Source organism: Schistocerca nitens, chromosome 3 (genome assembly GCF_023898315.1).
Source record: "Schistocerca nitens isolate TAMUIC-IGC-003100 chromosome 3, iqSchNite1.1, whole genome shotgun sequence".
In the NCBI taxonomy this organism is placed as follows: domain Eukaryota; kingdom Metazoa; phylum Arthropoda; class Insecta; order Orthoptera; family Acrididae; genus Schistocerca; species Schistocerca nitens.
Window position 1 is genome coordinate 368,221,572 of NC_064616.1, and position 27,843 is coordinate 368,249,414.

Sequence of the window (27,843 nt, forward strand, 5' to 3'; positions counted from 1 at the left end):
TCTGAATTTGCTCATGAACTTAATTTTAAGCTGCTTGTCACTCTAAAGGAAAGAATTTTAGGATGTTCCCCAGGCTCCGGTTCTATCAGAACCCCCACTAATATCGAGAGCTATGACACCGAGATACTGCAAGTGGGATCCCATCATCTACAGTTATAGTTACAAAGGCTTTATTTACATTTGCAGCTATCGTTACCGAAGTCACCTTGTCTACATGTGCATCTGTACTTTATCATACAGTCTGCTGAAATGTTCCTTCCATTGCCACTAACCTTTCCCTCTACAGATTCATTCCACACACAGGTGAACATCCCCGACCTCTTTTTCCCGTGTCGCTGATTAGCCTGAGAAGTTACGGAGAGCAGACGGCCAATAAAAAAGTAGTTTCTCCGTAATGGTTTCTACAAAGAAAAATAGCTCTCACACACAAAACTACATTTTAAAAATTAGCTTTACCCTTATGGAAAACAGAAATAGTGCACAGCGCACAAATAGGAGGAAATATCTATTGCTATTCGGTTATTGTATTGTTATAGGAAAGGCACCTACCAACCGGAGATTGATTGGAAGAATTTCTTTTTTGTGCTTGTTATCAGTCTTCTGACTGCATCGATCGAGTCCGCCACAGTTTCGTCCTTTGTGCCAGTCCTATCTCACAATAGTGCTTATACCCGACGCGCTTCAATTATTTGTTGCATATATTTCAAGCTCTGTCTTCTCCAACAATAGTTGCCTTCTAGGACTCACTTTAGTTCCATGCAAGCTACTCCTTTTGCCCTATCATCTTCACCTACGAATGACACAGTTTTTGTCCGTGACCCTTATCAAGTAAGATTAATAAGGGAGATCCAAAAGAAGAGCTGCCCGTTTCGTCGCCATTCCCTTCAGTACTCACGAAAATGTCATGGAGATGCACATCCACCTCAAGTGCAAGACGCTACAAAGGGAGGCGTTATGCATCACGAAGATATTTACCGTTAAAACTCTGAAAACGCAAGTTCCAAAGAGAGTCAAGATACATATTACCTCCTCACTCACATACATCTCGCGAAGCAAAGTTGACTATAAAATCAGAGAAATTCCATCACTAATGAAAGCTTATAGACACCCCTTCCTTCTTAGCACCATTGGTAATGGAACAGTTAAAATGAGAATAGGTAGTGATACACGAAGTGCCATCCACTCGTGGCTTGTGAAGTGGAGACGTTGATTGGTTCTTACCTTCTCGTAGCTAGAGTTCATAGTCACGTAGAATTTTTTAATGCCATTTTGGATACCTTTAAAAGTATTTATTTATAAATCCCACTGATGCAATTTCGACTGTGTGGTCATTATAAAGTGCAATACAATGATCTATGTGAAAGATGATAACATGAAGTACCCAAAATACGGATGTGACAACGACACATGCAGGTGAGATATTTCTTACGTTTTGACTTGGGCTGATGCACAGTCGTGGAGTATTCATTTGATAGTACCCACATAGCAGAAATTGCGATTATAAGTAAGTAATTTTATAGTCATAGGCGACCATGATGTTTAAAAAATTGATTAGATGCGACCTTCCATTTTTATGGGTTCTTCTCTGCGACTTAAGAAAGAGGCTTTTAGGTGTTCCCCATATGCGGTTTGCCTCTTTGTTTTTCGGCAGTGCCCTGAATGATATGTAATATGTGATCTTATTTTAATTTCAGCCGATAAATAATTTTTGGTGCATGTTGTAGTCCAATTTTTAAATGTTACTAGTTCTACTTACGAATTTTTGCAGTATTTTCTTACAGCTATGCGTGCTGTGAATGGTTACTTACTTACTGCAGTCCAGTAAATCGATTACTTAAACAAATTTATGCAGGCCTATAAGTAATAATGACACTGTAAAATTCGTGTGCTAAAATCTTTTCGCCGTACATACGTTTGTTTAGTGATCGGTTTGTTTTTCGAAACAAGTTAAAAATCTGTCATTAAACCTATTTCGACCGAGCGAGGTGGCGCAGTGGTTAGCACACTGGACTCGCATTCGGGAGGACGACGGTTCAATCCCGTCTCCGGCCATCCTGATTTAGGTTTTCCGTGATTTCCCTAAATCGCTTCAGGCAAATGCCGGGATGGATCCTTTGAAAGGGCACGGCCGATTTCCTTCCCCGTCCTTCCCTAACCCTAGCTTGCGCTCCGTCTCTAATGACCTCGTTGTCGACGGGACGATAAACACTAAACCTATTTCGACAAAGTGCAGGGCAAAACTCGTTCAGACTACATGACAATAAAACTTTATCACATGACAAAGAACAACGTGCAGTGTTTATCGTATATGGACCGAATATTGTACAGGGATAAGGGCTTTCACCGATGTCGCAGAATGTCACGATAAGTAACGTCCCATTCGCAGAATGTCTTCTAAGAGACAAGTTCCGTCCACGAGACGGATATCCGCGACGAGTCGCTTCTGTCTGCCATAGCTCAATAGATTAGGGCTTGGACACACTCAAAAAACTGACTAGTAAGTAAATACTGTAGATCTCGGACTCACTCTCAAAATAACCAGGAAGTACGTGAACACAGATTGTGTTTTCAGCAGCAGCTACCACGTTTCTTTCTAATCGTCGCATTTCCTATTGAAGTGAAATGGCCGGCCGCTGTGTCTGAGCGGTTCTAGGCGCTACAGTCATGAACCGCGCGACCACTGCGGTCGCAGGTTGGAATCCTGCCTCGGGCATGGACGTGTGTGATGTCCTTAGGTTAGTTAGGTTTAAGTAGTTCTATGTTCTAGGGGACTGATGACCTCAGAAGTTAAGTCCCATAGTGCTAACAGAAATTTGAACGATTTTTTGAAGTAAATGTATAAACAAGTAAATGTGGCACGTATTGCAGGTTACACAGTAAGTTTTAGAACTGATGGATCTAGAGGATAAGTTTAATATAATAACCATAAAGGGACAATACTAATCCCCAGGAAACGTGTATTCTCAGACGCGACCTGTTTTCCGCCCGCTTTTCGCTATCCTCGTCACTATCTTCATATCGAGAACTCTTAACCCATCAAAATATGTTGCTGCCCTCGTCCTCTGTGTTTTCTCAGCATTCTTTCCCATCATCATTCAAGTGTGAGTTTGCTTAGAAAAATATGAATCCATGGCATGGTGTTTTGAAAATAAACAACGAACCTCATTTTGCCATTAATAAACAAACAGGAAGACCCGTCTTTACCTATGTTTACTTCGGCTTGTTACTAACACATAGGAATAATGTTACACTCAAGAAAGACATTTTTAATCGTACACGCTAAATACATATATTTTCGAATACCGATTGTGTCTACGTAGGATTTGGCCCACGCAAGTCGACCAACAAAAAAAATGGTAGCCTTGATTAAAATATGAAAATGTCTTTCTCGCAATGTTTAAGAGCCGCAAGACAAGTCACACACAAAACATTTATGCTAGCTTAAACAATTTTCCTCTAAAAACCATGAATACTGACTCTTATTGTACGTTCCGGTAAGTCTTTTAATTAAATGAAATTATAACATTAGTTTGAGATCTAGCATCTTTATCTTATTGAAACACATTGACAGATTGACGTTAAATTGCGTTCCATGTAAGTGGAAGGAACGCTGTTAAGTCTCTCGGATAGTATTCCTGAGACGCGGATTTGCAACTATTACAATTACAATTTTCGGACGAAAATACCGGATTGGTTCCACAAAAAGGTCACTGCTGATTCCTTTCTCAACCTTGTCCAGCCCGAATTGGAGCTCCACCTCCGCTGCTCTCGATGTAGGTGAAACCTTAAACTCTAACGTATTATAAGAGGGATAAATTTTACTGATGCATTTCGCCATCGACTCAGTAACACGTCTTCTCTACAACTATCGATTACAATTAAAAAAAATGTCTGTGTAAGAGATTAGCCAAGTTAAGCGTCAGTTTCAGTTGCAGACGATCCATAGTCGTCCTAGAACAGAATTTGCCGCGAACAACTGTGGTAACGTATATGAGACTCGGACGTGTCGCTAACACCCCTGTGACTCAGAACCAGCCAAGCGGCTCCTTTCGTTAAAGGCTACACGTTTTCACAGTTAAGATTCTGCCTGAGCAAAAGGAAGGTGCTTCGCGAAGGGGAAAAACAAGCAAGGTGGGATGCGAGCGGAAAAAGCGTGGCAGGCCGATTGCAGTGGGCCGGGTGAAGGATGGCGGCCGCTCACTATATCAACGGACGAAAGCGCCAACCACTGTCTTCTTTGCGCCAGCAATCGGACACGGCCAATTAGAAATATTTCCGTGCGAGCTAAGAGGGCGAAGCCAACAAAAGGATCCGGCGTGGTTTGCCGGTGGGTGTGGAACGCGACCTTGGCTCGCCGCACTCCAGTTCTCTGCACGCCTTCTGCTGCCGGCTTCGAAAAGCAGAGTAACGGTTCCTTGAGAGCCGCTTTATTTTGTAAATTTTATTTTATCTGTTGGCATTTAGCTTGCGTCATAGAGTTAGTTTATGCGTACAGCCATATACTTGAAGTTTTACATACCTTAGTGCTTTGCAAGGCATGGTCCCCATTTGGTAGGTATGCCTTAGCTTATCCCGAGCATCTTGCCTCTTAGCGAGTAATGGAAACTATTACAGTTCAACATGAATTAAGGACAGCGGCCCAGCTCAATATTTTTCAGACACACATGGATACATTCACGTACGCACCCACCCACCCACCCACCCACACACACACACCCACACACATATATATATATATATATATATATATATATATATATATATATATATATATATATATATATATATATTTCATCAAGCACCTAGTTGTCGGAAACTAATCTCTGAGAATGCGCGGCCGTAGGGAATGAGTTAAACTAATAGTAATTTATTGAAACATCGCTACGCCAAAGTTGTAATGTGGATCCAACATGGTGGCGCCCCGGCACACTTTGCAGAATCAGTACCCGCAGCATTAACCCGTAATTTCGACAAGCGGTGGATCAGCCAGGGAGGACCTGTACCTTGGTCTGTGAGATCACCGGACATCATTCTATTAGATTTCATTTTCTGGGGCTACATGAAAACCGAGGTTTGTGTGTTCTACGCCTGTGGAGGTGGTAGTTACAAGAATTCGTGCAGCGTCCATACACGTACAGAATACGTCCCATATTTTCCTACATGCACGGAATGTGCTACTACGTCCATACTGGCACTTCTCAGAAACTGATGGCACTCGTTTCGAACATTTGTCGTAATACTGATAAGAAGAAGGACTGAAAAAATTTAAAATTGTTTTATTCTTAGTTAGATCCACTGACCTCTTGGGCACTCTGTACTAACTCTACTATGTATTTATGACACCTAGTTCCTTAACAAAGTATATTTGTTATTGTTTCCATCTTTAAATTTGTCAGTTTTGGCACTAAAGTTTTGAACAGACTGTATACTTACGCATATACAAACGTGAAATCTGTTTAATTTTAAATCCTTTAGTATTTCTCTGCATACATAGTATGGCCAAAATAGAGAATAATATTTAAGGTTCTCAGTCATCATGTTAAAAAAGATAAGTTTTTAAAAACATTTAGTATCCGTGTAACGAGACAGTCTCGCATATCACATCAAGGAAAGAAACTTTCATTTCACTTATTATGTGCTGCATTTTACGAATGGCTCATACCATCTTACAAAAAAAATATTCGAAATCCCCCATCTTATGCCTCTCACGGAGCCGTACATGCTCAAATACATTTCGCGCGAAAAGAGATGATGCGCTCACAAAATGAAACAGAAACACACAACTGAGATAGGTGTCAAAATTCAGCGTCTCTCAACTATGAAACTAAGCATCTGCACATGCACAGTGATATGGAATTTTCTGATTTCTAAGTGAGAAACTCGATTCATAACTATAGCTCATTACTTTATGCATATCCTGTATATAATACACGAATATTTCACGAATATAAAGTAAATGCACGTCAGCATTTAAACTGCATGCCATCACGGTGTCTGACGATAATTCAGAGCGTTGTCGAAGTGTATACACCTCTACCATGTTAATTCGACCGTCGGCACGGGAACTCTTCGTTAACACACTTAGCTGCAAGCCGAAAAAGTGATACTAATGCATGGCCTAACACTTAACCACGGAGTCACCGATGTGCAGGTTCTAACAGTGTCATCACAGAAGTGTACACTACTCGTCATCAGCTGAACTGGCTAGACAATCATGATTCAAAGTATTATGGAAATATAAAATACACATGTGACCTACAACATTTATGCTGACGAAATCTGGTTCCGAATTATGTTATACTATCAAAGAGTATATTGGGTAATCTTCATTCCATTATTTTAATTAAACTCAGCTTATTAAGTGCATGTCCTCAGGTCGATACACTAGCCCTTCCATAATGCGTCTACACCTTATTTCTAATAACACCTCATGAGATAGGATGTTTTTAACGAAACGGAAAATGTACTGAGTGTAGCGGTTACATGGCTGCATGATTAGTATAAAAGTAAAAATTTCGAAATTGTGATTCCTAGAGTACGACGCAATACAACACTGCCCTTCTAGAAGATGGACGAGTGCTATTGAGAAACCCTGCCGGATTGTTTGTCAGCTTGCAAAGACTAATTATTTCTTTCTCTTTGTCTTTCTAGTTGCCCTGACACTCTCTTGTGTCACTTGAAAATTTTAAATCCAAACAAAATTGATCCAAATGGTTACCACATTTACTTATTTCCTTTCTTTACGTTTCCTTCGGTAGACCAGAAGTCCATCTACAGATTTGTCTAATTATTGATCACTAAAACATCTTCGCGTTAATTTCTGTGAGTTATTCCCTTGTCTTCGGATAGTCTTATTTTTATAATCATTTAATACTATTACTGAAACCATGTTTTAGTTTATTTCATACTGTTATGGTTCGGTTTGCTGCAGCTCTCAATGCTACTCTTTTTCGTGCAACTCTTTTCGTCTATGCTGAACTACTGCACCCTTAATCCATCTGAACCAATTTACAGTAGGGAAGCCTTGGCCTCCTCCCTCAATTTTACCCTCCACGCTTTCGTCCAGTATCTGTTTAACTATTTCTTGACGCCTCCCATTAATTGATCCCTTCTTTTAGTCGGGTTGTGCCATAAATTAATTTTCCCTTCAACTCGTTTCAGTATCTCTTCATTAGCAATCGTCTACTCATCTAATATTCAGAATCCATCGTTATTCCGACATTTACTATTTATCTTCCGCGTCTCAGCTGCATAAAAGGCTACGCTACGCAAATTACAATGAAATCAGTAGACAAAGAAATTTTTAAAAAATGTTGGCCTGACAGTGAAATGGGAGCGAAAAGTGCGTTTATAAAAAGTAAAATCAGATAGTGGGATTTTCAACGAATTTGTCTTTATCAATTAAATGGATAAATCAGTGAAAAAATGCAGAATTGTTGTCGTCAAACAAAATAACCACAACGCAGGAGAACCACACAAACGACTGTAATGATGAATGCTACGAAACAAGTTAGTTAGTGATGTTGCCAATCGCTTTTTCATACATCAGCTTACCGAAATGATTTGGTTTTTGTGTGAAGCACCTTACATGGCAGTAGTTACAATTACCTTTGTTGATTAAAATAAAGGAACAAGTTATTCAGTTTAACAGTAAACTTACTTGCGGGTGATTTTCAAGACCAGATTAGAATTTGGGATGGGACCACCGATCCTCACAACGAAAATCGGTGAACGAAGAAAGAAGCATTCTACTTGTAACCGTTTCAAAGTGTCTTTTTAGGATTAACCTGCTGCGATCAGAGTCATGCGATTTACCATAACGAAGACCGTTAAAAAGTGTTGTAATCATACAACTCTAGCAATCTAAAAATACACGTTAGTCTATTTACTTACACCCTTTCATTTTCATATCAACCAAATTTTTAATAGGTATTGTGGGACGTGTCGTGCAGGGAAAGATAATCTTACAGCCGGTTTTACAATGGTAATGAATCAGGTTTTCCTACAAAAAAGTAAGAATTTTCGGTGTTTCTGTACAACAAAATATTTGTTACAGTCTATAATAACAGTTACGTACACAAAGCAAAGATCAAGTCTAGAACGATGGTCAGAATATCAGATAGTACGAATTTTGTGCCCTGCTCCGTTACTCCATTTTTGTAGCTTTAAATGTACGAAGCTATTACGCGGGTTGCACCTTAACGATATCCGAAATCACTTGTACTGATGCATCTGATGCACGGAGATAATATCCTCCTTTAATAATGTATGATTTTTACAAAGATTAGTTTGCTTAAGATCATAATTCTAAATTACATAACAGGCGGTTCATATTCTTTCCGACTTCGATCACATTATATCAGCCATTTTGTGTTATGTTACGACAGAATACCTTGTTACTTTATCCAGATGATTTATGATGACTGAATTCGTTGTGGAAATGTCGTAGAGAACAAACCACATGAACGAGCCTGATATTCAAAATGACTGTATGATTATCCTTAATTGTTTACATTTATCAGATGCCAAGTTTGCCAACGAACAAGACAAGCGGAACAAGTATTCAATAGAGTTTTCAATACGAATTTCGAAGCAGACATGCGAAGTGTAAGAAGAGTTAGCCATCAGCAGTCGCCCAAATGGTATACACACAGGTCGGCGAGGTAGTGCCTACTTTAGTGTATAATAAGTAATTTCCCTTTCTGTAAAACTTACAAGGCGCTTCATGGAAATCTATTTACTACCAGCCGGACATAAACGACAGTTTTTCCCTCTTTTGAGGCGTTTTCAGACAGTTGCAGTTTGTCGCAATTTAAATAATTCATACTGACTGCTGCATGGGACTACATGTATAAAAATTATCAGGTCACGGCAGAAAATTTCAGATACTAAAAAGAAATCTGGCCCACTAAAATAAAATTGTTCGAATGTGACCACACGTCCTCTATGTTTCCGCGAAGTTTGTCTTGTATTAATGAAACCTGCTAGCCCTTGTATGCTGGAGAGACAAAATTCGCGTAAGGGTTGGGTTCCTTTTTTTAATTTTTCAATTTTCTTTTCATTGTACATATGGACTTAACACCCTTGTCTATTATAGTTGTGCAGGATCCTAACAAGGAACACCATCATAGGTTGCCCCCTCCACACGGATATATGGAATATATCATACTATAAGCATTACAAATTTCACTCTGATGTAGCTTGACAAGGTCGAAGGGGGTAAAATTAGCTAACCCCTAAAGTACGACATAAAGTACTTACTTAAAAATAAAACCGCCTACGTAGGAAAATAACTTCCCTCAAAGAGTGCCACTGAACCTTCGTGAATCGCTATCATATCTAACAAATCCCACCGTCCGCTTCCATCCCCTTCACTCCTCCTGGCACCACATGTGTTGCTTTTACCTCCTTTAATTTTTATTGTTCTGTAAGGCAGTTGCAGTATTCATATAGAGAGTTACCTACCAGGAGCAGCAATCGGTTTCCTCATCTAGTAGTTCGATATCCTACATCCTTAACATCAAGCTTAACGTTATATATCTTAACAACTGATGCTTTATTTACTGAATTTTCTATTTTCCTTTCTTCTTTTTCATTCCTTTCGCCTAGATTGCTACGTTAGGTCGGTAAGTTTAGGACAGGGAAGAGGGAAAAATACATCATACAACTCTTTGAACAACAGAAATCAACAAAAAGCTATCGATGAATGCTTGTGTTGAGGATTCAGGCTCGAGGAAGCACGCAGAGAGGCCAATTGCGTCGTGTTGCCTATACTATTTTTATGCCTTAAGAATAGATCACGGCAGTTTACTACCAGTTTACTTAGCGCCGCCCCTTCCAAAGTTTGCCAATGATTTAATGAGCGATGTAGAAGAGAAGTACACAGACAACTGTCAGTATCGGCAACAAATTCTCCATACCCGAAATGTGATACTTACTCTACTCTGTATTCTCAAGTCACATCGCATGTGACATAAACATTGTACTTCCACAGCGGAAAGCCGACCGGTATCCGAAACATCACGTTTGATTTCGTGTTCTCTATTTTACATATTTTTCGTAAACCACTCCAGGAAAATTCTCAAGTGATTGCTTAATGAGTCAACAATGTAGTAATCATCATGTAATTCAAATAGACATTGTCCCCATTCTTATTATATTATTCACATTATCGAATTTTTGATCGTATGTGCCTGCCTGCTTCTTTCGAAGTGGCATTGCTTGTTCGTGAAACAGTGAAACACCGTCTTTTCCAACTCTGCCCATTATTAACCTCATTGTAAGTGGTTTCTAATCCATTTAGCTGTAATTTTGAGCCTGTGAACGGAAATCATTAGATTATTTACCGATACATGACCTCGTTGTTTAATTTTGTCATTTTTTTTTTTTTTAATCTCTGCGGGCCAATACTGGAATAGCCCCTTGGACTAGGCCAAGAACTGTACCATCACTCGCCTTCAGGCGGTACTAGTAGTCAATCTTTAATCGCCTCCCTACCAAAATAGAGTTAAACGTCTAAGGCTGTAGAATACGTCTTTGTAATAGTTTTCTTTTAAACGATGATTTAGGTTTGGATAGCAAAAGAAGACTGAAAATTTCCACTGACAGCTCAAGCAAAGATTAGCTTACGAACCATTTAAAATGTTGAAAGTGTTTTTGTCGAATATTTTCGCAAGCAGGCTCCTTTTGCCACCATGGTAATCAATAATAACGGATAAATACGTTTTGTTTCAGTTTCTGTCAACCATAATAGTTTATTACCTGTATGTGTCGTCAAAAATTAATTCTACTGCTTGATAAATTTTATGGAAGATATTCAGCTACTTTATTTCTATTACATCTTATTCAGTTCTTCTTCTCCCTTCAAGTGTTAGACACTATAACTTGTCGCGGCCACAGCTGTTGCTCTCATCTCTTAGTTGGTCGTTCGACGCTCTTTTTCCTTAGTCGTCACTTATGCTGAATGTCAAAAACAATAATTTACGCCCCCAACTAATGGCGCAATGTACATAGAACAGTAAAATTAAGAATAACGGCAGAAAGCTACCATGGGGAAACACTTCTGTCAAATTACGTTCTACGGAATAAGTTTAATTCGTAAAAAAGGATGGTAGATGAAAACCACATTAATTAAGTCGTTATTAATGAGGAGTAAATGCTAAAGCTTTATTAATGAGGAGTAAATGCTAGCGTCGCGAGCAGGGAAATGGCTGGAGCGTGACTGGAGAATTTACAACTGTCATAAAAGTTTCAGAACGTTTTGTAAGCGGAAGTAATTTAGTTGCGAATATTTTCAAGCGAAATATAGACGGCTTCCTAAAACAGCGCACTGTTATTGACTCAGCTGGAGTAGGATAACGTCATTTCTATGTACAACTGAAGGTGATTTAAGAAGTGCCCATTTCATCCATTACGTTCTGAAATAAGATTGTAAAACATAAGATCACGATTGTAAGTAATTTCTTAAAACACGTCCATGACGGAACTGTGTAGAACCAGTTGCTGTAGAGACCTTATTGACACAAACAGCTCTTGCTGTAATCTTGGAAAATATTAATGTTGTTATATTCATTTCGATTTCAATAGTTATTATTAACTATTTCTACTTAACGTTATTATTAACGTAGATAAGAAGTAAAGCTTTCACTAATATGAAAATTGGTCTCTTCACCTTCTAATAGCAAGCATCCTCTTTCATTAAAAAGAATTTCTTTGATTAATTTCGACTTGAAAATCAGCTTGCACCAGCAGTAATGAGATATATGTAGTTTATTGTTCAGTTCTAGCTACAATGCAACTACATATTTATATTTTTTAGAGAATGCATCTTTACTCTGCAGCGGAGTGCGTGCTGTTTTGAAACTTTATGGCTGATAAAAATTGCCTTTCGCGGACAGTGCTTTTACCGGTAACAGCATTTCCCGGGTACAAAAATTAAATTTGTATTTTTTTATTTATACTAATCATTGTATTTAGTGAAAGTCTTGTTGAATCTACATAAATAACCCTTGAACTTATAAGAATTAAGCTCTGCATTGTAAGATTACTATCCAGACTTTTCAGCACACTACCAGCGTCCAATAGGACAGGTAATACTAACTCTAAACCAGTCTCTCAGAATTAGCGAGAATGTTCTACATCTATTTGGAGCTAAAAAAGACAGTTGATATTCTTAAAATTTGTTCAGTTACTACGATAACCCCTTGCATGGCATCGGAGTAATCTCAAGTCAGACGTTCCTAGACAGTGCTCAGTATATGAATAATTACCAATGGCTGAAATAAACTTTAAATAATTACTGAAACTACAGTTTACTGGGTAGAAACTAGCTGGTACAAGAAACGCAGCCAAGCGTTACATATCACTAGTGTCTCCAATATTCGATGACATGTCACTAACAACAGCGGTATGGTTGTTAAAGTTGTACATTTCGTCAAAATTTGTTTGCAAACTGCACCAGGAAAAACCTCACTAGTAGTTCATATATCCCCACCATACACAGAATGCAAGTACTTGTATGGCTTAACCATATTTCCGACTTGGCTTTTAGTAAAACACACCAAAATGATTCCGGTCGCATGACGGTTGTCGTCAGATTACGACCGAATTAGCTTCAAGCGAAAAAATGCTGAAGGAAGCATCACGTCTCTTCAGCGACAGTGTCATTTTCACTTTCTTTGTTTTCGCTTTACCCAGTGGCAAGAATATCTTTACTCTGCACAACGCTTCTAACGACCATACTGTTTAGCGACCGAAAACCACGTTACACAAGGGACTACATGCAATTTGAAACTAAAGGAGACCTATAGTTTCGATAACACTGTCAGTCTAAAGACCATGATAGAGAATACAATCATGTGTAAAGGAAAACCACAAACATTTTATCAGTTTAGTTGAATTTCGGATAAACAATTTATCAGTAGCCTCATTTGGATTTTTTCGTGTGCGCGTAGATCATTGCTAATTGAGTTAGAGCTTAAAATATTGCCGAGTATAGAAAGAATTTTTCTCTTCCGTACTACTAGGTACATGAGATTATATTCGTTTAAGGAGGTTGTGAAGTTTATACACGACACTGACGCTTTTGACAATATTTGTTAATGGTTGAGCGAGAAGTGAACTCATAGTAAAAATTTTGAACACCAAGTATAATTTTGCAGTTATATTTTCTTTGTTGTTTTAATATCAAAAACTGTTTTGCACGTTAGAAACTCTAGCTTAGGTTCGCAGTGTCTGTGGATCTACTACGGGCGCTTGCTACCATTTATACATAGGAAGATATGATTGTGGGAAATTTACTAAAATGTTATTGTGTTAAGGCAAACGTATACTTTAAGCGACCATATGCGATTTTCGCTTCACCGTTGCCCAAAAACAAATAAAACGTTGTTGATCTCATTAAAGCCTGAAGTATAGTTAACGAGTTCAGTAAATGGCATATTTAACGAACGATAACTGAAAAGTATTTACTGTCCAATAGTTTGCACGAAAATACATGTTTCTTAATTTTTTCCTTGAAATCCTTTTCCCTGTACCGATTTGCTAGTCGACCATTTGATATTTCTGTATAATTCAGTGACTATTGTGCTGAGCACAAAGAGAGCGACCACAACAAATATTCGATACACAGAAACAGAAGGATGTTAAAAAACGGATTGTCCACTGTCGCCATCGAAATCAATGCTCTTAAAAATTCAGTTATACTACTTTTAAACGACGAGGCAAATATGTAGCTGTATCATATATTAAAAACAATGAAAATAACCATAGTAACGTTCAGAAGAGCAATCGCAGAACAGCATGCCTAGGCAATACAGGATACTGACAACTAATTGTTTCGTGATGTGAAAAATAATTCTTTACCAGTAACGAAACGATAGTGTTGGCCCACTAGAGATATTTTTGTGCTCATGTAAGAGCGGTATCGGTTTTCCCTAAGCTGGTCCATAATTTTAATCGGGTGATTGACTTTTCCCTTGCAATATTATTAATGGGCAAACTTGGCGGGCGGTGCGCGAGTATTGGGTTTCACGGGGTCGCCCGTACGGTTACCGCTGTCGCTCGCTCCAAATATTCCGGGATCTAGACAAGCGCCGTGCAAGCCCACCGGTTTGACAGTCCCGTAGAACAGAGTACACCGCAGATATGTTGGCAGAGTTTGTCTCTAGAGTTAAAATGATTTCTATATTTGTTCTTTCCTCTTTCTCTGGAGGAATAAAAGTTTCTTCCTCGATGGTGGCAAAATACGATCGCTCTTTCTAGTGGAAACAAACTCGTTACTGCAGAATCGTTTAGGAAGTAGTTCGTTGTACGACATCACAAAAATAGATGCTTATAAGGCGAGATACCGGTCTGATGCGCAAATACATACCCATGTTTTTGTGCTCTGTACGTTGTCCCATCACCTGCGATACTAAAGACTGACGCTAAAAATGGCATCTGGGGATTCAAAGTCTAAATTAAAAATCCTTAAGATTAACAGTGGATTGCTTTTTGTATTAAAGTCTTTGGAACTGGGAATGTTTGTTGCCGACAGTAACTAACAGAGAACGATCAGCGCAGAAGAGTTTTGAGTAACGGTTCAATCGGCTACAGTGTGGCGTGAATGAAGACAAAAGTTGTACTGTGCAGCTTCCGTCTGCAATGAGAGAAAGGTTAAGAAAGTAATTAGCACATCTGCTGCAAGTGTGCATGCTCTCTTTGACGTCACTGTGTCTTGCTGAGGCACGTCTGGTATATGGATTAAACGAGATTACTTATACGCCTTCGTCTATCTTTTGTCAGGCTAAGATTATCACCAGTGTCAGCAGTCAGAAAGTAAAAATGATAACAAAGTCAGTCAGCATTGTTACATCGAAAGCAGAAGGCCAAACTTAACGTTTGTGTCTGGAATCCTCATACGTCCTAAGCCCTCGAAGTTCGTTCTCCACCCGGCAGAGGCAATAAAGAAAAATGATACTGGTAGATTCAAAGTATTAACCGTAAGGAATCAGGGCTCGAAACATTGCCTGTTTCCTTATCGCAAAAGGCGGTGAGACGCACTGATAGCTACGTACGAGTAAGTTTTGCACGAAGTGAGCGCCGCTGCCGGCCATGTGCGGGATCTCATGCCGTGGGTCGCTTACAGCGTGATACGATGGATGACCAAATTATTCTTTCACCATCGTCAGCTGGTAAGCAGTCATATCCCAGGGCTTGAAATCACAAGTGTCTATCACCCGACCAGTTCGGTACACTGTGTTGCACTGACGTAACAGTCGCAGAACAGATACAGACAAAACGGCCGCCTACCGTGGAATCCAACAGGATGGCAACAGTTACCTCCTGCACATTTCACACCCCGCTCACTGCTCTGTTCTCCGTGACAAGCATCCTCGTTTTCAGTGTATACAGCTGTTATTGAACTCTTTTCGATGGGCAATGTATCACTGTAATGTCATACAGAGAATTTCTCGGGGCTCCTACGCTTTAAGCATCTGACGAAATTGTTGTGTCAATGTTGCACTGCGAACTTCCTCTTCTGTCGCATTCTAATCGTACATAACATGCATGTTAATGTCGGAATGGAAGCAGAAAGATTTTTGACACTAGTTGCGGCTGTGTTGTCCTCTTTGAAGCGTCACAACAATGGGCCTAGCGCAGTCTACAGTTTCGGAGGCAACCCACAACACAGACGCAAAACGTAATGTCGAGTTACTCGCACGTCACAGTCGGCATGAGCACCGTCGGCGCACCGAGACTTGCTCCCGCCCACGAGAGCATCCCAAAGCAGCTGACAGCAAGTAAAAGGCGAGTACTCACGTCGTGGAAGATCTCGGGCGACGCGGAAGACATGTTGGCGCGCTCCGCAAGCACGGAGCCAGCGGCCAGCGGCATCAAAACGCGGCCACGCACGCGCACACAGCCGCCTGCTTCACACACCGACAACTGTTCTCATTGGACTACTTTTCCGAATACCTGTAACACAGATCTCCCCTCCCCGACTCCCTCCCCCCACGGCGCCGCTGGCCACTCTCCCCCCACCAGCGCGCCGGTCGGCCACGGCCTCAGCTTGCGTGCAACATAATTATTCTCCGTTACAAAGAGCTCCTTTTTTGTTATTTGCTATGTGTTGTTTCATTGTATTCTTTTCTAACCTTATCCGCGGCCCTTTTTTCGTGCACGGCGTCTTCGCCGCTGTGCCCTCCGCTGCGCCACCTCTCTTCCACTACCCCCTCCCCCTCTGCTATTCTCCTTCTCTCCTTCTCTCCTCCTCTCCCCGTCTTCGCCCCTCGCGACTGCTTTCTCATCGCGTGCATGCGGGGGCGCACGGCGCCACACTAGTAGTACGGTAGTAACATTTGCCCAATCGGTGAAGAGTAGCGCTGGGAACCCGGCCAATGAGCTGTTTTATCGGAGGTAATGCGTCCCTGGGAGCTTAGAACTGTCTTAGAGCGACAGTACGGCATGCAGCTGAACCGGTTCGTGCGAATGCTGCGCACCAGTTTCGAACCCGCGCCCGTCGGCGACATTGCAGTTCTATCCGTCTCGTGCGTGTGCCTGTCTGTACTCCGCTGTCAGGTAGCGTAGTGTACCGTTAGAGGCCAACAGGGTCGACGCGGGGGAGGGGGGGGGGGGAGAGGGGGCAGATATTAACACGGGATACTATAGAAAAGAATAAACAGATTTGACTGAGCTACCGAAATCAAATTATAAGATCTGACTGTTGAGTTGTACGTAATTTTTGTTGATGCAAACGTAAGTCGTCAAATTTCCTGGAGCGTCGCTCACACTTCTTGATGTTACACTGCTGTCACGGTGTTCCCTGTAAATTTACCAAATCCGTTATCACTTTTGTGCGAGACTTCAGTTGACACCACGCTGTTTAACGCATAAAATGCCCGCGGCCCGTGGTTTTGCGGTATCGTTCTCTCTTCACGCGCACTTGGTCCCGGGTTCGATTCCCGGCGGCGTCAGGGATTTTCTCCGCCTCGAGATGACTGGGTGTTGTGTGTCCTTAATCATCATTTCATCCTCATTCACTCGCAATTCGCCGTAATGGCGTTAAAGAACTTGTGAGAGCGGCAGCCGAACCGCCCCACGAGGGGTCTTCCGGCCACCAATGCCATACACTCATTATTATTAACGCATAAAATGTGATTGAAATCAGATGAGATACATGTTATTCATTTGGTGTCACTGAAGTTAAAATTCGCCACTATCGCTTTGGAATTGTAGGCGTATTTATCCAGCGATCAGTGGCGTTGTGGCCAGGGTCTTCAGCTCTTAATAATTATTTTAAAAATTTGGTCGTATATGGGCGTTTCTCGAAATGATTCCATTAGAATTATATACAAAAACCATGTCAAAGTATGAGAAACATCTCAACTGACCACGCGATGTACTAATGGGACGATTGTTGGGATATAACGCTATTGCTATATTATTAGTGCTGCAATCAATGTATGACAAGTATTTTTCTTTTCTGTGCAAGGATTATGCGCTCTATGAAGAATCACGGTAAATGTCATTGCGACCACATACTTACGTCAAAAGTTACCCAGACTCAGTTTCGAAAAAGAAAAAGCACATGTTTGTCGACTAGCAGATCAGACAACTTTTTAATGACACTCAGTTCGAGTTAGTGCAAAAAGGGAGAGGAGAATACAGTATGGCGATCCTTTGAGAATGTTTCGAATGGTTTTTCGGGAAACTTCAAAATTAAAGGAACTTAAAAAAACTTGTAGATGTTCTGCTGAGCCTGTGTGTTTACATAAACATACATATAAAAGATAACAAATTTCCATACTAATAAAGATGCGGAAATGTTTACAAATATCCTGCACCTAGACTCCATTTCATTCAACAATTAGACTAAATCAGGGCACTGATTACGCTGCAGCTTAGAAACATTCACAAAAATTCAACAACACTGAGGCATATAAAATATCACGCTTCAGTGTCGTGCCGACTATGCTGGGAAAACAGACACTAGTTTGAAAAACCATTTCCAAGAACACCTGAATGCCTTTAGACTTAACTCCTTCGAAAAATGAGTTATTGCACAGCATATGCTCGAAGCTTAACACATTATCAACAAGACAGAAATCAATTTGGTAGTCTTACGCAATGCACCCAAGAGTAAGGCCCTAGATCTGTTAGAGCAAATAGAGCAAAAATAAGCCGAATTAATTTACAACTCTGACATGCGATACTGCATAATAACTTTCATCGTTGCTTGTTTCATATTACACTGTATTTGTGAAGGGTTTCAAAGTGTACAAACAAATGTGCACATTGTTTTATGTGATATGCAGTTGCAAAATGGACAAATAAAAGTCTGCTGAAATTGCAGCGTTGAAAATGTTCTTCCTGGACCATGGTAATTTTTTTACTGTTTTTCCTTCTGTCTAATGAATACAGTCACGTCCACAATTGCAATAACTGACAAAACAAAATATACTGGGTGGTTGTAATCAAAGTGCAGACTCACAGAGGTCCAGTGTGTGTATAGCAGCGAAACTTGGTAGATACTCTAATGCGTTAACGCGGAACCAATTTACGCTGGAAAACATAGTTCCAGTTTTGGCCACCAGGTGCAAATCTGGCGCTGTGAATGCAAAAAAGGCGTATAGAAATGTTTCCATGGATTATAAACGGGACATGGGCAGAAAAATTCAAACAAGTGATAAAGGCATTATGCTGAGTTTATTATTAACCGCCTCTAAGACAGTTTGTTCAATATGAGCAATGCAGACGTCGACGCTCCAGATTTGAACCTGGTGGCCACAATTGAAGCGATTTTTCTTTCCAGTGTTAATCGATTCTGTATTAATGCACTGATATATCTATCAAGCTGCGCTGCCATGCGATAATTACAACCCACGCTGGACCTCCGTGAGTGGCTGCAATTATAACCACCGAGTACATGAATATATTTATGACTGATCTGGGGCTATACAGGCTGCGAGATCTAGAGTACAGAGGTGCCAGCTCTGAGAGCAAGAATGGCTCTAACCTGGCTGACCATCCAGCCGAACTGAGCTCGCTTGACAGATGCGGATACTTTATTCCATGTTGCTTAACTCTATGACAAAGTTCATCAGTCGCAGTACCTAGCGAGTGGTGGTGTGCCGGTCCCCCATGCCGCGTGTATCGAAGGGTACGAAAACTGGAGAATTTGCTGGCCAGGACAGGTCGTGAGAGCCTGGGAAACATGCGATCTGTCGTTATACTGTTGAAGCATAACGGCACAGACTTCGAAGATATGACACTACTGTCAGCCTTAACACATCAGAAATACACGGTACAGTCACATTATTGCGACCACCGCCTACGTTCGACGTCGACGTGCAATAACCACTCACAGACTTTCATCTTTGCTTGTTTCATATTATACTGTATTTGTGAAGGGTTTCAAAGTGTACAAACAAATGTGCACATTGTTTTATGTGATATGCAGTTGCAAAATGGACAAATAAAAGTCTGCTGAAATTTCAGCGTTGAAAATGTTCTTCCTGGACCATGGTAATTTTTTTACTGTTTTTCCTTCTGTCTAATGAATACAGTCACGTCCACAATTGCAAAAACTGACAAAACAAAATATACTGGGTGGTTATAATCAAAGTGCAGACTCACAAAGCGAACTGAGCGAACTGTCTGACTTCCAGGGGATGATAGTTGGCTTTCAGGCTAAGGAGAAAGCATTTCCGAAACTGCTAAGTTTTTAAAACTGTTTGCGTGCCGCCAAGGTTAAATTACATCGTGCATGGCAAAATGGCGTTATCCAAAACCGGCACCGAACGAGGCGGTGCAGTGGCTAGCACACTGGACTCGCATTCGGGAGGACGACGGTTCAATCCCCCGTCCGGCCATCCTGATTTAGGTTTTCCATGATTTCCCTAAATCGCTCCAGGCAAATGCCGGGATGGTTCCTTGCAAAGGGCACGGTCGACTTCCTTCCCTGTTCTTCACTAATCCGATGACACCGATGATCTCGCTGTCTGGTCTCCTCCCCCAAACAACCTAACCCAAAACCGGCGCCAAGGCAACTGTGGTTCACCACGGGCCATAGACCACAGGGATGAACGACGGCGGCGGAGATGTGTATGGTGAATAGAAGTGCAACTGTTGAACAACTGACCACCCAGATGAGACCATAGGCTACCAATAATGCCACCTCAACGACAGTTTATCGAACGTTGCTGCGTATGGGCCTCCACAGCAAGCGACTGGTTCATGCACTCTTGCTGACTGTTGTTCATCTGCGTCGAGGACGCACGCGAGTACCGTAACTGGACCTCCACTGAATGGCGAGAGGTGGCCTTTTCAAATGAATCACGCTGTATGCTCCATCGGAGAGATGGCCGTTAGCATATACGGCATGAAACGTCTGAAAGCGAACACTGCACCGTGTATAACGCCTGCTGCCTACATTACCAGGTATGGATACCAGACGTGATGATGTTGTGTAACCAGTGGTACCCCATGCCATGAAGCCAGGAGCTGACCTCATACGACTGTGACGAATGCAATCTACGTTCGTGGTCTTCGGAGTCTACACACTCGGATATGTACGTCGTGATGCTGTACACCCGGGACTCGTCTGAAAATACGACACAGTGCCACTCCTATATCCAGTTAAGCGCACCACTGACGACGAAACTCTCTCTGCTGACCCGTGAAGGTACAGGGTGTTTCAAAAATGACCGGTATATTTGAAACGGCAATAAAAACTAAACGAGCAGCGATAGAAATACACCGTTTGTTGCAATATGCTTGGGACAACAGTATATTTTCAGGCGGACAAACTTTCGAAATTACAGTAGTTACAATTTTCAACAACAGATGGCGCTGCAAGTGATGTGAAAGATATAGAAGACAACGCAGTCTGTGGGTGCGCCATTCTGTACGTCGTCTTTCTGCTGTAAGCGTGTGCTGTTCACAACGTGCAAGTGTGCTGTAGACAACATGGTTTATTCCTTAGAACAGACGATTTTTCTGGTGTTGGAATTCCACCGCCTAGAACACAGCGTTGTTGCAACAAGACGAAGTTTTCAACGGAGGTTTAATCTAACCAAAGGACCGAAAAGCGATACAATAAAGGATCTGTTTGAAAAATTTCAACGGACTGGGAACGTGACGGATGAATGTGCTGGAAAGGTAGGGCGACCGCGTACGGCAACCACAGAGGGCAACGCGCAGCTAGTGCAGCAGGTGATCCAACAGCGGCCTCGGGTTTCCGTTCGCCGTGTTGCAGCTGCGGTCCAAATGACGCCAACGTCCACGTATCGTCTCATGCGCCAGAGTTTACACCTCTATCCATACAAAATTCAAACGCGGCAACCCCTCAGCGCCGCTACCATTGCTGCACGAGAGACATTCGCTAACGATATAGTGCACAGGATTGATGACGGCGATATGCATGTGGGCAGCATTTGGTTTACTGACGAAGCTAATTTTTACCTGGACGGCTTCGTCAATAAACAGAACTGGCGCATATGGGGAACCGAAAAGCCCCATGTTGCAGTCCCATCGTCCCTGCATCCTCAAAAAGTACTGGTTTGGGCCGCCATGTCTTCCAAAGGAATCATTGGCCCATTTTTCAGATCCGAAACGATTACTGCATCACGCTATCTGGACATTCTTCGTGAATTTGTGGCGGTACAAACTGCCTTAGACGACACTGCGAACACCTCGTGGTTTATGCAAGATGGTGCCCGGCCACATCGCACGGCCGACATCTTTAATTTCCTGAATGAATATTTCGATGATCGTGTTATTGCTTTGGGCTATCCGAAACATACAGGAGGCGGCGTGTATTGGCCTCCCTATTCGCCAGACATGAACCCCTGTGACTTCTTTCTATGGGGACACTTGAAAGACCAGGTGTACCGCCAGAATCCAGAAACAATTGAACAGCTGAAGCAGTACATCTCATCTGCATGTGAAGCCATTCCGCCAGACATGTTGTCAAAGGTTTCGGGTAATTTAATTCAGAGACTACGCCATATTATTGCTACGCATGGTGGATATGTGGAAAATATCGTACTATAGAGTTTCCCAGACCGCAGCGCCATCTGTTGTTGAAAATTGTAACTACTGTAATTTCGGAAGTTTGTCTGCCTGAAAATGTACTGTTGTCCCAAGCATATTGCAACAAACGGTGTATTTCTATCGCTGCTCGTTTAGTTTTTATTGCCGTTTCAAATATACCGGTCGTTTTTGAAACACCCTGTAAGTAGCATTAGTAGTCATCGTGAGGACAACTCGTGTCGTTCCGACGTCATCACCCTGTCGCCGTGGATGCTTATCTTGCTGCAAATAAGCGCATTCCCTGTACGATCCTGACGCCTGAGTGAACTATGTGTCTGTTCTTTCATGCGCTAGTCGCGTAGGACCGTTGAGATACTGGATAGCGCTGAGCTCGGCCCTCCTCAAACCTTTGATTCCATAACCGCATGAAAACCGTGGTATACGGACCAACGCAAGCAGCAAGCAGCTGCAGTGTCGATCAGCTGTCAAGATCTGACACTTGATAGTATACGTTTCTCCTCCTTGGTGGAGGTGTAACACGATCTTCTCATAAATAACAATATTTCTGAATAGAATGTTTCCTTGAACAGTGACGAGCCAAAACATCATGACCACCTGCTTAATAGCTCGCTGGTCTATGTTATGCAAATTTTGACGTTTATAGCTGTCAAATTATGGCATCGAATTTTCTTATGAAACTGTATACATTTCTGTGCCATTGAAAAGAGCTTTCAAAGATGACTTCGAGACATAACATGCGTGGAACGAAATGAAATAATAAGATCACCGGACCGCAAACTGGCACACTGCTGTCAGGAGAAGGGGTCCCATATCGCCTGCTCTACTGAACCAAATGAAAGCAAACACGTAATTCAGGTACGGTTCATGTGTTTTCCTGTGCGCTTGCTGCTCACTTGTTTCTGCTCTGTTGTTGAAGCGATCATACAATTTATTCATGAAGTATTTAAACTTTAACAACGTATACGACGTTCTAAAATTGTGTATGGTTTTTATTTATGGCGAATGTTCCCAAACTGTTTGAGCAGCGATACAGTTACACGGTGAAAGGTATCCTGATCATGCCAAGTCCTGTTTTTGTGAATATTATTTTAAAAAATCAAGAAATTATAAATCTGAAGAATAATGCGACAATGAGAAGCAACAGAAACTGGTGAAAGAATTGCAACTAACATTTTAGCAGCGGTAAAATACAGATCATTGAGGTTTGCTAAGGACAATGTAATTCTGTCAGAGACAGCGAAGGACTTGGAAGGGCAGATAAACCTAATGGACAGTGGTTTGAAAGGAGGATGTACGGTGAGCGTCAACAAAAGCAAAACGAGGGTAATGGAATGTAGTCGAATTAAATCAGGTGATTCTGGGCGAGTTGGATTGGGAAATAAGACTCTAAAATAAGTAGATGAGTTTTGGTATTTTGGCAGTAAAATAACCGATTACGGACGAAGAAGAGAGGATATAAAATGTACACTGGCAATGGCCAGAAAAGCGTTGCCGAACAAGAGAAATTTAGTAATGTTGAATATAGATTTAAATGTTAGGAAGTCTTTTCTGAAGGATTTGTCTGGAAGGTAGCCTTTTATGGACGTGAAACGTGAATGATTAACAGTTTAGACATGAAAATAATAGTAGGTTTTGAGATGTGGTGTTACAGAAGAATGCTGAAGATTAGGTGGATACATCATATAACCAATGAGGAGATACTGAAAAGAACTGGGGAGAAAAGAAATTTATGGCATAACTTGAGTAAAAGAGGGGATCACCAGTTTAGTATTGGAGGGAAGCGGAAGGGAACGGGGGGAGGGGGGGGGGGAATTATCGTTGTACAGAGAGACCAAACCAAGAGATAAATATAGTACGCGGGTTCAAAAGGGTGCAGGTTGCAGAGTAGTTATTGGGAGAGGAAGAGGATTGCACAGGGTACAATAGCGCGGAGAGACACATCAAACCATATTTCCGACGGAAGACTACAACAACAACAACACAAATTCCACAAGCCACTACGAGGCAGCTTGAATATGCGACTGGGATCAGCCAAAGTAGCGTTCTGCGAATACTGCATACCAGACGTAGCACTTCTGAACTTGAATCTGAGGGTGAAATTGAAACATGACTACTACCAAAAACCCCGAAGACTCCTGAAGACATGTAATACCTAATAAAATCTATCTATTCTTTCAATTTATCGGCTTTCGGGCCAGTGTCAGATATGACAACGATGCGAAAGTAAGGGCAACACAACACCCAGTCGCCGGACGGAGAAATCTCCGACCCTGCCGGAGGAGTGATTTAAAATGGAATGATCATATAAAGTTGATCTTCGGTAAAGCAGATGCCAGACTGAGATTCATTGGAAGAATCCTAAGGAAATGCAATTCGAAAACAAAGGAAGTAGGTTACAGTACGCTTGTTCGCCCACTGCTTGAATAATGCTCAACAGTGTAGGATCCGCACCAGATAGGGTTGATAGAAGAGATGGTAATCACGAAAGCGTTACGGAGATGATAGATAAACTCAAGTGGAAGACTCTGCAGGAGAGACGCTCAGTAGTTCGGTACGGGCTTTTGTTGAAGTTTCGAGAACATACCTTCACCAAGGAGTCAAGCAGTATATTGCTCCCTCCTACTTATATCTCGCGATGATACCATGAGGATAAAATCAGAGAGATTAGAGCCCACACAGAGGCATACCGACAATCCTTCTTTCCACGAACAATACGAGACTGGAATAGAAGGGAGAACCGATATAGGTACTCAAGGTACCCTACGCCACACACCGTCAGGTGGCTTGCGGAGTATGGATGTAGATGTAGATGTAGAAATCGACCTCGCAGGATAGCATGTATCAATGCTCAAGGTCAACATTTTGAACATTTTATATGAGTCATAACAATAAACATACGAACCGTATCTGATGTACGTTTTTGCTTACATTTGGTACAGTAGGCCAGGCCTCCTCCACTGACAGCATGACAGTGGTTTGCGGCATTGTCAGCTTCTTACAGTTTCATAAAGTTGCACACATGCTATGTCTTTGAAATTCTGTTCGAAGGCTCATTCCAGTGTCATATAAGAAGTATATAGTTCGTTTAAAAAACAGTCGTTGTCGTAATTCGGCATACATAAACGCTAAAATTACTTGTGTACGTCAGAAAATTCTGTACATAGTTCATTTAACTTAGGGAAACGGCATCTCGATTCGTTGACTCTTTTTTGGATATAACTGGAATGGCCTGTTTCAACCGTCTCGGATGTGTGTCCTAAGAGGCGTCAGGCGGATTCTCTCTGGTTTTCGGCAGTTATTTGCAATTTCGTTTTTGTAGTGTCTTTCATGTGACAGGCAGGGTTAACGGTAATTTTGGTTTGATTCCCGCTGGAAACAAAGCGATTTTTTAAGTGAAATTTTAAGTGCCAGTTGGGTAGCGCGCGCCGGCCGAAGTGGCCGCGCGGTTCTGGCGCTGCAGTCTGGAGCCGCGAGACCGCTACGGTCGCAGGTTCGAATTTTGCCTCGGGCATGGATGTGTGTGATGTCCTTAGGTTAGTTAGGTTTAACTAGTTCTAAGTTCTAGGGGACTAATGACCTCAGCAGTTGAGTCCCATAGTGCTCAGAGCCATTTGCCATTTTTTTTTTTTTTTTTTTTTGGGTAGCGCGGTCCCAGATTAGTGTAGTGCGATATACATTTTTTTTCGATATTTATTAACAGGTGCAGCGAACATGAATAATAAGCAGTACTCCAGCAGAGACAGCACCTGTCTGCTGCCGCCACGAGGCAGTCGCTGCAGGAGTACTGTTTACTCGTCGTGTTTTTCTGTCTGTGTGATATCGATAAAACAAAAATATCGCACTAGACCAGTTTGGGACGGCGTTATTGAATGGGCACATAAGCTTCCTCTTTTAAAAACCATTTTATTTGTACTGGAAACAAACTGACTGTTTTCGTTGACATTTGTCGTTACATTCAAGACATATTGAGCATTATTTGTGTGGGCTGCCTCCAGCTACGCATTACAGAAGCGATATAGCAAATATCTGCCCAAACACGAGAGAAAATGCGCCTGATCACTCTTAGGAGAGACACCCTGTATACATCCGCCTCCCCAGACAAGGTCGCTAACAAACACCTTTGCGATGGTGCACGACTAGGCGGTAAGGTGGGCGAATCTTGGTGGTGGAACATCTCCACTTCCATTATTTGACCGGCAAGGAGAGGAGAGGCTGTGGAATAAAGTTCCTGATCACCAACCTTCGCGCCAGTGTTCTGGATTAAATTCCAAAGCTCTCTGCAGTATTTCCTGAAGCGAGATCACGTGACATTGTTTATTGTAATACGTCCGTCAGACGGGCACCTTAAGCTCGGCAGCCCCCTTGATGATATTCGAGAAGAGTAGGCTATGTGCCGGTACCAGGTTTCACCCTCTGTCTACCTTTCTTCTTTACCAACACAAACCCTACTCTATGCTGTACGCCGGCCGAAGTGGCCGTGCGGTTAAAGGCGCTGCAGTCTGGAACCGCAAGACCGCTACGGTCGCAGGTTCGAGTCCTGCCTCGGGCATGGACGTTTGTGATGTCCTTAGGTTAGTTAGGTTTAACTAGTTCTAAGTTCTAGGGGACTAATGTCCTCAGCAGTTGAGTCCCATAGTGCTCAGAGCCATTTGAACCATCTATGCTGTACATGCACCCATCATAGTCATTCACATATGAACACTTGACACTTCATAACAGGTCAGAGAAAGACAACAGCAAACCACTTCTTCTAGGACCCTGCCAAGAGTGGCTATACCGAGCTCCTCTATGTGTACTAGCCTTTTCTCCATGGGTTTGTCTGCATGTATGTTAGATACATATATTGCACACATCTCCTACTGCCCCAACTCTTTGTCCATCTCCTCCTCCGTCTGCTCTGTCCATTTCCTTCTCATTTCTCTCTGAACATCTCCTCCTTCATCCATTCCTTCCCCTCTTCCCTGCTCTGTACTCTGTCCATCTTCTCTGCAGCCCTATCTTTGATTCATCTCCTCCTTGGCCCGTCCCCTCTCTGTCAATCTCCCTATCTACCCCTATCTACCTCCTCCTCTTCTCTCCCTTCCCACTCCTACCTACTCTCTCTCACTCTCCCATCCCTTTCAACTTTCTGTCCACCCATTACTGTCTCCCCTCTCTCTGTTCCCCCTTTCTCCTTATCCATGCCCTCCTGTCTTCCTCTATCAATTCCATCCTCCATCCATCTCAAACTTCCCCCAGCTATGCCATCTTCAAGCAAAGCCCCTGCAAAACAGGTCAATAAAGCATTCTGATACTACTGCCACAACACACATGTTGTGGCAGGCAGCCTACATGTCAGGACTTGAAAACAGTGTTTTTGCCACTAAGATGGTGGCTGCCCTGCAAAGGCAGTCAAGAAGGTGTGTCAATACTATTGCCACAGAACACACCTGCGCGCAGCGAAGCCAGCAGTGAAAAACCATTTTTGCCCGTATTATAAACCCCACATTGCTGACATTCATGAATTTTTCTGTTTGTTTGCCAAGTTTGGTTGAAATTGATTACGGAGTTGAGAGGAAATTACAGATATACAAACGTCTGTACAGTCTGCTTCATATATACAGTGTGTGTTTCCTCTTTTTTAAATTCAAACAACTGAATAACTCGAAAATGATGCAGCAAATAAAAAAAGTGTTCTAGATGAAAAGTTAATGTTAGTAAAATGGACATCTGTCTGTGCTACAACTGACCACCTCCTAATCATCCTGCACATGGGTAAGTCAACTTTGTATTTTCAGATAATTTTAAAACTGGTGCAACCACAGGTAA

At 41.9% G+C, this 27,843-nt stretch overlaps 1 protein-coding gene across 1 annotated transcript in view; it reads right to left on the minus strand.

Moving 5' to 3' along the window:
- LOC126249601 (Krueppel-like factor 2) overlaps nucleotides 1-15,933 on the minus strand; it is a 168,700-nt gene extending 152,767 nt beyond the window's left edge. Inside the window, exon 1 of the mRNA XM_049951263.1 lies at nucleotides 15,802-15,933. Coding sequence (XP_049807220.1) covers nucleotides 15,802-15,876 — 75 coding nt within the window. The 5' untranslated portion in view covers nucleotides 15,877-15,933. The remainder of the gene's footprint in view (nucleotides 1-15,801) is intronic.
- Between the last annotated feature and the right edge of the window lie 11,910 nt (nucleotides 15,934-27,843).